Source organism: Macrobrachium rosenbergii, chromosome 17 (assembly GCF_040412425.1).
Source record: "Macrobrachium rosenbergii isolate ZJJX-2024 chromosome 17, ASM4041242v1, whole genome shotgun sequence".
NCBI classification, from domain to species: domain Eukaryota; kingdom Metazoa; phylum Arthropoda; class Malacostraca; order Decapoda; family Palaemonidae; genus Macrobrachium; species Macrobrachium rosenbergii.
In genome coordinates this window covers 4,876,958-4,888,769 of record NC_089757.1, presented here as the reverse complement: position 1 = coordinate 4,888,769, position 11,812 = coordinate 4,876,958, and the positions used below count along the sequence as shown (strand labels likewise).

The 11,812-nt window shown below is 40.4% G+C and overlaps 1 protein-coding gene across 1 annotated transcript in view; it reads right to left on the bottom strand.

Annotated features, from left to right (window-relative positions):
• Positions 1–10,768, bottom strand: part of LOC136847542 (uncharacterized) — a 26,391-nt gene extending 15,623 nt beyond the window's left edge. Inside the window, exons 1-3 of the mRNA XM_067119268.1 lie at positions 10,574–10,768; positions 2,078–2,186; positions 716–879 (exon numbers count right to left, since the gene is read on the bottom strand). Of these exons, the coding sequence (XP_066975369.1) occupies positions 716–879; positions 2,078–2,186; positions 10,574–10,768 (468 nt within the window). The remainder of the gene's footprint in view (positions 1–715; positions 880–2,077; positions 2,187–10,573) is intronic.
• Positions 10,769–11,812: the final 1,044 nt, after the last annotated feature.

Below are 11,812 nucleotides of genomic sequence, written 5' to 3'. Positions count from 1 at the left end.
TTTGCAAGAAACGATTATATCAATTTAAACTGACTTCCATTCAGATGACTCATTGCTACGAGCGCGACTACTGAAAGTTTAAAAGCCGAAATTGGTTTTTAGATTAATTAAGCAGGCCTTATGCCAGTACCGGCCCTTGCCTTGGGGCGGCCCTTAAGAGTAGTTAAGTGTTAAAAGGATATACGAGGCCCAAGTGTCGAGGAGCGCACTGACTAAATTCAGGAGCCTTTCGCCTTACCAAATGAAGCCGGGGACAGGAGAGAGAGAGAGAGTCAATTCACCGACGACCTCGAGCGAAATTCTCTGCATCATTACCGTAGAGTCAACAAGACACACCAACGCCTCACTATGAGGTCTTGAAGGGCGTGCTGGAATGAAGACGGAAAAGGCCAACGGTTACCTTCCCGAAGGGAGGGGAAAATACCTGTCTTTCCATCGAGAGGCTCCGTCGTCTGTCGGATTCTTTTTCTTCGAAGGAAGACTCGGAAGTTATGAGATTTTACTTATGTATATAAATAAATATCACAAAAAAATCTTTTATATTTACATGCAACTACTTGAGAGAGAGAGAGAGAGAGAGAGAGAGAGAGAGAGAGAGAGAGAGAGAGAGAGTTTTTTTTACCTGCTCTCGTACGAGGGATATTACCAATTCAGGTCGAATCCTTTCGGAGCATCGTAATCAGCGCTTCTTGAAGTTTGATTGTGCGAGTTTTACCTCCTTGGCACCAGGGGGCCTTCGAGAAAAGGCCGAGGAGGAGGAGGAGGAGGAGGAGGAGGAGGAGGAGGAGGAGGAGGAGGAGGAGGAGGAGGAGGAGGAGGAGGAGGAGGAGGAGGAGGAGGAGGAGGCTTGCTTGTCATTCTTCTCTCGGCTTCCACTCTCTTCCGAGAAGTTTTCAGCTCATTTCCTCATTGTTCTGCCTTTCTTCTTCGTCTCCTTCTACTTCTTCTTCTTCTTGTTTCCTTGTTTACCTCCCGATTTCGTTTCTTTTCACATTAACCAACAGACAGAACTGAGGTCTGTTTTATGGTCAGGATTCGTCATGGACGATATGTTCTGATATCTAAAGAAAATTTCCTTTTTTTTCCTGATCGGCCCCGAAGCTAAATTTGCATTTTGATGAAATGTCTTCTTACAATATGGTATCTGGTCCTACACTCCCCCAGCCAAAAAAAAAAAAAAAAAAAGAGAATGAAAGAAAAAATGAAGGTGTAAGGGGGAGGGGGAGAGGGCTGATAAGGAGTAGGGGGTGTCGTCTTCGGTTTGCGGTGATCCCTGTCGAAGTGGTAATCAGTTTTCCAATTAAGCACGGGGGGAGGGAGGGAGGGAGGGGGCCCAGAGGCCGAGCACAAATAGACGTGAGACGCTAGTAAATTGTATTTTTGTCTGTTCTTGTTGGAAGGAGTTTAATTAAACTTTAGTTCAGATGAAAGTGTAATTTGAGGGTATCGTTTTTACGCCCCAAAGTTAGAAAGACGTGAATCGCGCTCGGCTCAGATCAATGGAGAGGATAATGCGGGGCGCGGGGAGGTGGCGGTGGGTGGGTGGGTGGGCGGGAGGCCTACGGGAGGCGAGGCGGGGGAGAGGGGGGAGAGTGAGGAAGGGAAGGGGGATTAATTAGGGAAAGGTTGTTCGCTGAGGAAACAAATGATGTGACCGGACTGTCAAAGGCCGCATGCGACTTAATTAAGGGCAGAAGAAATCTTCGCGATTTTACCACGGAAGTAAAATTCAGTTACAAAGAAATAGCAAGTCACCTGCTTCTTGGCGGCAAAGTTCTTCCACAAGTTACTGTGACGTTACTTGAATTTCATCGTACAGCACAGGGACTGGAGACAAGGAGTAACTTTCTCTCTCTCTCTCTCTCTCTCTCTCTCTCTCTCTCTCTCTCTCTCTCTCTCTCTCTCTCTCCTGTGTTAACTTTCGAGCAGTGGTTCTTAACGTTTTCCAGTGCCCGTAACCCTTGATATTTCAGAAAATTGTCTCGTACCCCCATCCAGTATAAATACAGTACAAACTTATGAAAAGGATTGGTGATACAAACCTTGCTGAGAAATTATTAGATGCTGGGTATCATACCTCGTGCCCCCAGGTTTAAGGTTTCGTACCCTTGGGGGCACAGGTACCCCAGGTTAAGAACCACTGTATTAAAGTATGGTATGTTTGCAAGGGATGCGATACAATTCCACTGCAATAACAGACAAATCATGAATGTCAGCATAGGAAGGTTTTTGTTCACATTACATTATACTTAGTTCACTGAGGTATCAAAGCATGCACCGTGAGCTTTTGCAAATCCCGCTGCTTCAAACATTACTTTCCTATTATTATTATTATTTACTGTTATTATTATTATTATTATTATTATTATTATTATTATTATTATTATTATTATTATTATCCACTAAGAGTCTAAGCAAACTTTCATTAATATATTATATATATATATATATATATATATATATATATATATATATAATATATATATATATAAAATATATGTTTGTACACACACATATATATATATATATATATATATATATATATATATATATATATATATATATATATATATATATATAAATGAACACGGAGATCTGGAGTGCGAAAAAATATTCAGCCACAATTACTTACGAAAGCGTTAGAGGAAAAGGAGGAAGTCCCTGACATTCTTCTTCTAAATGATATCCAGTAAGAAAGTTATAAAGCCCGTGATTCAAAACAGAAGAAACTTAAAATAGAAGAGCATTAGAAAATTAAGATTGGAAAAGGAAGATTCAGAATTAAAACTAAAATTAAGACTAAAAAATAAAAAAACCTTGAAAAATAACACGCCTAACAAAACGGACTTTAAAGTAAAACGGGTTTGAAATAGCTTGTACTCAAAAGCTTCCATCCTTCAAGAAGAGGTCTGTCACGGCACCCTTCTTCCGTTCCCCATCTTTATCTTGTCTACTCGGGCCTGGGCTAGTTGACGGTGTCGAGCTGCGCTTAACATGGGTTTCTGCATTTAAGCACAACAGACCCACCAACTACAATGTTCACCTCAGTCACCTTACCGCATTTGTAAATTACATGTTTTCATTTATCTCTGTATTCCTATAAAAATCTCTGGCCATCTATTTTGGCCTCCTCCTAATGCTACTTTGGACAGGCCTGATTTACCTGAGGATGACTGCATATTAACTTCACAAACTGCTGCCCTATCATTCTTTACAGGGAGATTTTAACTTTCCTTTTCCATGTTCCTTCGCAAAACTTTGGACACTTATTGTGGCCACAACCTGGCCCACACGACCAATGTTTAAGCAAACCTGAGTTCAACATTATACAAGACTTTCAAATGACCCCATTCTATTTTTTTATTATTTATTATCTGTTCTCCTTTCTGACATATTTGGTTGAATTTAATCAAATAGTTCTGGAGAAAGTGCAAGTGTGGAAGGTTTAAACCAAGCTGAATTCATACGTGCAGACAGATACACACACACACACTCCGGACAAACTTTGATTGGAAAAGCTTACTTGAGCTCTGGTAATCAGTCAACGACTGGTGACAGAAGACATCATAAATGCTCACTGTCTGCTAATGACTGCAAAGAGACTAAACTAGAGTCAGTAGCTTCTGTAACTAAGTAATATTTAATATCAGTAACAGATTTCCAACGATACAATAAGCCCCTACACAGTAACCAAGTAAGTGATCCATATTAAAGCTTTTGTAACGCAGAATTACGCCAGCTACTCATTACCTGCAGTGAACATTCATCACCTGAATATATCTCGGTAGTAAATGAATGAAATATTTGATTGCACAGAATTAACAGCGCCATTAGACTAAAATGTAAATGCCTCTTGTCGGTAATAAATTCTATTTAAAATAAGATTAGATTAATTTCAAATATATTCTAGACTCAAAAACTAAGACTTATAACTCCTCAGAAATCTACAATTTTCGTCAAAATCTTAACACAACCTTTTGCTTCATCCTGCCCACGAACAAGCAAACAAACAACCCTAAGAAAAAAAAATAACTTTCTTTATCAGAGGTTTGACGTCACGACTATCCAGTGGAATGGAGTGACGTCAAGAGCCCTTCGTGACATAACATCATGAGACCTCAGGCATGTAAGGGCATGACGTTACGGCTCCTCAGTCACTCATCCGCCCACGCTGGAGGCGGCCAATTTCGGACGGCGACGACGACGACACGCGCCTCTCTTTCGGGGCTGATACCGTAACATTGACCTTATGAAAGCGAGCCTCTCTGGGGGCTCCATATGGACAGTAGGATCAACCATAACGGTCGGTCTGAGTGAATACTGAATACATACAAGTATTGAATATTCATCTCAATGGGGAATCTAACGCCACATGAGGAAGATGACATATATGAATTTCACAGCATGTGGTGCAACTGTTAGCAACTTCCACACCAACCATCTGTGCGTGTGTGTTTTTTTTTTCCTTTTTTGGCGAAAAGCTGAATTACGCGAATGACCAATTTCGGTAGGTGTGACCCCCTGGCCGAAAAACAATATGAAATACATTTGCAAGAGCGCACATGTGTGTACATACGCAAACTGTTTGTAGATAGATGTTCAACTCGTGCCTGAAAAAATAACCTTGTTCAGGTCGTGAGAGGCAAATCGGGAGAGGGGATGACGGAAGGTACACATCATTTAATAACTCAAGGAATCTATGTATCTAGTTACTATAAACACACAGACAAAAAGACAGATATGTTACGTAAGTCGAGGCAGGGCTGCCCAGCCCGGTAACGCCGATGTTAAATTCATGCTCGATTTAACCATAGAAGCTGTCAACTGAAACAGTAACTGAATCAAATGAATCAGTCACAGCGACATTCATGCCAGTGAACTATTAAAACTCCTTTATCCTCTCAGACGGCTGAATATTCGAGATGAGAAATGACCAAGGAGCAAATACTACCGTTCCCTTAAACCCTTCTTAGAAAAAGAATACATACGAAACGAGAATATCAATTCCAGTGATTCCTCATCCTACTGATTACCATTTCAGGATTAGTTTCACTTCCGAAAAAGAAAGAATTACGTGTTCTTTTACTATACACCTTTTCGTTTGCAGAGTTGGCCCTTGAGACACAAATAATATTTATGTAAGTGTTTAAGACAAGTACTCCTACTTGGCCCATGCTGGACAATGAGGACCAAAACTGCTATATCATTATTCAAAACGGGCAAACCTTCATAAAGAACGAATCTAAAAGCCACCAACTTGCAAAGCAAGCTCCCTCACACAAGACTGGCCATATTAAACCAAAATAAACAGTGAAAAAAGAATTAGAGATAATCCATGGATAAAGACAAATCAATAAATAAAACCAAACAGTATCAGTCAGAAATACTGAGTAAAATGTTGATGAGCATCCGCATAAAAACACTCAATAAACAGACGAACTCTGCAATCATATGGAATTTCCATTAAACAAACGCAAAACATATCCATACCTTTATTTTTTTTTCCCACCACTGGTCCATTGATACAGTAACTATGAAGGATAATTCCTAATCACCTTTGGAAAATGATTCCTATACGGTGTCCCCGCATGAGTTCTGTTGCGGTGCCTATAATTCCTAGTGCCAGAACATGCCATCTCGATTCTCTCTTATATTACCATAATTTTTGACAGCACAGGTACACAAGTACGGACAAAATAAGAATTAAACAATATGAGGCGTAACTAAACACATCCATAATTAAATAATTAATTGATACCTTCAAAACCGAAATTTTTCTAAATAAAAAATATTATGCAGGCTACCGGGCCTCATTTTCACCCAGTGCCGCTTGCACCGAATTGCAAAATTTGTTGCAATTATCAATGACGTTTGGCCATGTTACCGGAAAAGGGCGTTAAGCCGACGCTTAACAAACCTCATTAATCAGGTTTGAGGACCAGTGCGATGGATTTATTTGTCGGAAATCTGGACAAAACCCTTTTGATCAATCAACGATCTACGAGCGAAACTCACAAATCACAAGCACTTATTTATATTTTTTGTTTTGAGGAATGTCATTGCTTTCATTTTCATACGACGAATCTTGACAGAACGCAAGCAGCTTCAGGACAGAATGAACACTCTTGTTTCGGAACCGACAACTCCCCCATAATCCTGAAAAAAGTCTAATTCCAACGAATCATTCACAAGCAAAGTACAGATTGCAAATTCGACCGCACACTATGAAAGCTTCAGCTCATCTCAGAATCCAATACGGCATTCGATGAAGCACGCCTTAAAAAGCAAGAGGGCATTTTCAGACTGCAGCGCGCACTTCAAAAACAACATTCAGTTTAAAAGCGCCTTTGCTTTCGATAGACCACCCCTAAAAACAGTTTTCGAATTAAATGCCCCCTCTAGAATAACAACTCTCGAATTACGACCGTCCTCGAGAACAATAATTCTCGTCTAACTGAACAATTTTCGTATCAACTTCCTCCATCAACGAAACAACTGTTCCTTACGAAATACACTTCTCAACATAACTTTCGAATGAAACGCAGCCTCCAAAACAACATTTTTTCGAGTTGAACGCACCTGTCATAATAAACAGGAACTTTTACAATCTCAGGCACTTTTCAGAAACTCAACAGGGAAGCAAAGTACAAAACCACACGATAAATACTAAAGGTCTGCGCCAACGCGAAAGTACTGAAGGCGGCCTGTTTTTGTCAGTATAATTACCAGATTGTCTCGTGCTGCGATTAACTGGGGAAAACGGAGGCGTGCTCCAGTAACAAAGCGCCAGTACCTAAATATTCGAAGTAATTAACCTGCAAGTCAGTTGTGTTTAGCAGCATCATAACGAGAGGGAAATTATTGGGGCCGCAAACGCCAAATCACAGATAAGAGCTTCTTAATTGAAATTCCTCTCGCAGACTCAAAAGGAAAATGTAATGAAACTCGTTCTTCTCGGATTAAGTAAAGGAACCCATGAAATAAAGGAGTCCGGTAAATAAACGAGTCATCTTTAAGGGCGCTGTAGGTTAAGCTAGGACTCCAGTTGCCAGCTAACCCCTACAACATTATGGAGGGTCTATGGCACGGTAACAGCTTTTTTTAATCAAAATAAATAAAGGAAAATGTTACGATTATTATTATTATTATCATTATTATTACTATGACTGGCATACTCATGTCGTCAAAGTAAATAACTATACCTTAGTTTAACCAGACCACAGAGTTGATTAACAGCTCTCCTAGGGCTGGCCCGAAGGATTTTAGACTTATTTTACGTGGCTAAGAACCAATTGGTTACCTAGCAACGGGGCCTACAGCTTATTGTGGAATCCGAACAACCTTATACCGAGAAATGAATTTCTATCACCAGAAATCAATTCCTCTAATTCTTCATTGGCCGGCCGGAGACTCGAACTCGGGCCTAGCAGAGTGCTAGCCGACAACTCTACCGACTCGTCCAACGAGGAACTTACGAAAATGTCGGTAATATAGGAGAGGCCAAGTGTGGTTTTCATTATCAGTATACTGAGCTAGTTCTTCGTTGGGCGAGTGGGTTCCTTTCTCAGCTAGCACTCTGCTGGCCGCGAGTTCGAATCTCCGACCGGCCAGTGAAGAATAAGAGGAATTTATTTCTGGTGATAGAAATTCATTTCTCGCTATAATGTGGTTCGGATTCCACAATAAGCTGTAGGTCCCGTTGCTAGGTAACCGATTGGTTCTTAGCCACGTAAAATAAATCTAATCCTTCGGGCCAGCCCTCTCTAGGAGAGCTGTTAATCAGCTCAGTGGTCTGGTTAAACTAAGATATACTTTTTTTAACTTCTGTATACTGAGAATTTATATCATGATGACATAAATTCTCAGCTAATGAGATTATACTGTTACCAGTGCTTTTAACCAATTATTCACCTAAGAAATTGTAAGAAATGGGCAAAAATCCCAGATAAATCATACACCAAATTAAGCCAACCAAAAATCACCCGAATAATTTATGTACTAAATTCTCCACAAACCGGGACAGGTATGGAAGCCCAAAACAGGCCAGATCAAAGTAATATATAAATAAATAAATAAATAAATAATGAATAAACAAACAAAAAATATCTAAAAATAAATAAGGGTTAACGGATTTGCCTCGTTAAGCGACTCTAAACGGTTATTTAAAAAAAAACATCAGGATATATAAATCACGGAGCAGAGAGGAAGGTAATAAATTCCAAGGCCTGCAAGTGAATATAATGAAAGATGGCCAACCCCCAGCGTCCTCCATAGAGATAAGGCAATTATTCAATATGAGAGAGAGAGAGAGAGAGAGAGAGAGAGAGAGAGAGAGAGAGAGAGAGAGAGAGAATAAATAAAAGGACATAAGAAGCGAAAGAGACAATTTCAAACAGTGGATCACATTGCAACGAAAGAGGCTGCATGAAAAGAATTCACGTTCCTTCCATCTGATGTGGATTAGATTATACGGAAATTTTTATCTAGGTCCATATATATATATATATATATATATATATATATATATATATATATATATATATATATAATTACATATATATATATATATAATTTATATATATGTACACATATATACATATATATTTTATATACAAACACCAAGCTACAAATATCGTTTAAATATCCAATTTGCGCTGCTTCGGGAATATCATCGAACGAGAATTATAAGTGATGAATGGACTGGTGCTTAAGTGACTCGAACACCCGACAGTATATATATAAGTATAATACACACACATACAAACACACACACACAATATATATATATATATATATATATATATATTATATATATATATGAGAATGAGTAAGATTGCTACTATCATTAGCAAGCTCACCGAATCGCACTGCTAGACCCATAACATTAGCCCTAAGAATTTAGTCTTAAATATGAATTTGAAAATAGCAAAAAATAAAGCTATAAAAGACTACGAAATGAGCAGAGACCAAAAAAAAAAAAAAAAGGCAATGCAGCTGGGACCCAGGAAGGGACATTGCGCAGAAAATTTAATACAGAACACAGTATGCCGCACAAGGCTCACTGTTTGCGGTAACCCTCCCACCACCCATACCTCTCGCTCCGCCGAAGAGTGACGCAATAGGTAGGCGTATAGAGGGTGGAGGATGAACTGGAGCCTGTAACTTTTTAAATGGCTTTATGAAGTTTTCTAGCGTCGCTCACGTTGGTATTTTACAAAATTTATATGGTAAATAGGACTTCGTAGGAGGCAGAAATTGAAGCAATATTCACAGAGATAGATAGATACCCTGCCGGCCAATATTCTGGCGAGTTATTCCTATGAAATGGATCCACTTGTAATATCGGGTCGTTCTTTTCAATTCTGCACACATCTATGCTTTAAGTTTTGAATGACATGCATTAAAAGGAAACTGCAACCGCTACAGAATAATAGAATGAGAGACTTAGGCCTGGTATGCGCTTAGATGTATTGGGTCCTAAATTCAAATTTGAACGTGGACCTGAATTGGAAAAAAAATAAACATGATTGGTATACAAGAGAACTCTAAATATGGCAATGTTTAAGAAAAACCACTGCATAGGAGGATAGTCCGTTAAATTAGCTAAAACTTATTTTTGCTCTTAATAGATTTATTGCATCAATTATAAATATTGCTGAACTGCCATTTACTGCAAATAAATTACAAATCAGTGGATTTGCAAGCACCATAAAACACCTTGCCGTGCACTGACTTCAAAATATACGTTGCAAAGCAACTGTTTCGGAGTTTTGTTGGACTTTGTAATTCAAGAAATTTGCAAAACTACTTCAAGCCCTGACAGCCCCATTGAAGCCATAAACATATGAGTAAAATCGATAGCCCTCTGAATATCCGTTAGCATTTTGTAAGATTTTACCGTGCTTGAAGTTCATCTCATTTGTTGACAAATTCCTTTTATTGCAAGCAATCTGCGATACATTGCAGTCGGCAGCTCTATGCGCAAGTTCGAAATGACAGAAAAAGAGTCGGGTGGGAGGGAATCTTCGGCGGGGGGGTGGGGGGGGGGGGTTGGATTGTGGAAGGCAAAGGCAGTTTGGGAAAAGCAACTTGTTCCGTGAAGTTCGGGATTCTATTTACTCTTTAGATGCTCTCCAATCGCTTTCATATTTCCCACTCACGGAGCAACGATTGAGAGAGAGAGAGAGAGAGAGAGAGAGAGAGAGAGAGAGAGAGAGAGAGAGAGAGTAACTGAATATTTGAGAGAGGGAAAGAGAGAAGCTCGCTAACAGACACAACATTCCCCGACTAGCGTTTCGGCCTCAAATCTCGCCTCTGCACTGCACACTACGAGACTCGATAATTCTCGGGCCAATCTGAGATCAGATGAAACGGACCGAAAAGCTTGATATTTGGTGGCGAAAGAGACTGAGAATATCGCCAAAGGAGGAAGGGGACGCTGGGACTTTAGAGGCGGGGGGGGGGTGGGGGTGGGGGGTAGGCGGAGGTGGTAGAAAGGGATAGACGTCTGTTAGGCGGAAAGCGAATGGTGCTTTTCGTAAAGGTTCTAATGGAGGGAGAAGGAGTTAACTACTCTCGGAGGTCCATCTCGGCAGGAGACGCCCTTCTGCAGCACCAGTGGCGTCGACGATAGGCGGAGGGAGGTAGAGGTGGTGGTGGTGGTGGTGGTGGTGGTGGTGGGGTGTGGGTGTGCAGGGCAAGGAGAGTCCGGGAGAAGGTGGGGAGAATGACCAAGGGAGGGTGAAGGGGCTATAGTCACCCCAAACATTAAACCGACCGCGAGGCGCTCCGAGGTAGTGCCGCTTACACGCAACAGTTATCAAACTAACCTGATTTGCGTATCAGATCGGGAGACAGTGGCCAGTCGTTCGGGAGGCCCACCAATCGGACCCCTTCGCTCTAGGGCAGTTTGGCGAAGGTTTTATTACCCCTTCTCGTTCCCCAACAATCGTATTTATTTTGCGTATTGTTCGCCTGGGATGGGCGCCTATTACGCCCTCAAGTGTTCGTAGGTATTTACGCCCAGCTGGAAACTGCTTGGGGCCTCATCTGTGTTTGCTTATGTTGGAGGCGAGTTGAGGGTTTACACGGCTGCCTGTGTGCTCAAGTGTGGTCGGCCGTGAAGGCATGGTCCATCTATATATGTCTGTATGGATGTGTACAGCTTGTGTGTGTTTGTATGAATGTATGTATATATATGTATGTATGTATATATATATGTATGTATGTATATATGTGCAATATTTGGGTATGTATGTATTCATGCATGCATACAACTTTTTTGCTTGTATGTATGTATGGATGTATGCATGCATGTTTATATGTATGTATGTTTATAAGTTTGTATGTATTTATAAATTTTAACACCTTTACTCAGAGTATTTTTTTGTTCCTCATTTCCATTTCTTACAACACTATTCGCAAAATAATTGTGCTTTAAGTAATTGCATATCTATGGCAATTTGCCTAATATATCTTCATAATAGGACGAATGCGTATCCGTTATGTTTTCTTTTTCGGTGTATCAACGACAGCCGTCGTCCATCCCGGGGTCAGCCTCTTGGTCAGAGCTTTGGGACGATTAACGTCCTTATGGTGGAAGTTTAGGGAATTTAAGTCCTTCAGAAATACATTATCAATGACAAGCATTCAAAATCATTCCAGACCTGATTAGTCAAAGCAGGTCGACTTATTTACCAGACTTCTTTAAGTTACTGTGTTTGCTTCTGCTTGTTTCCCAGAGTTGTCATAACTCAAGCAATCACGATTAGGCCATGTGGCCAACTGATAAGCACTCACGTCTTCACCAAAT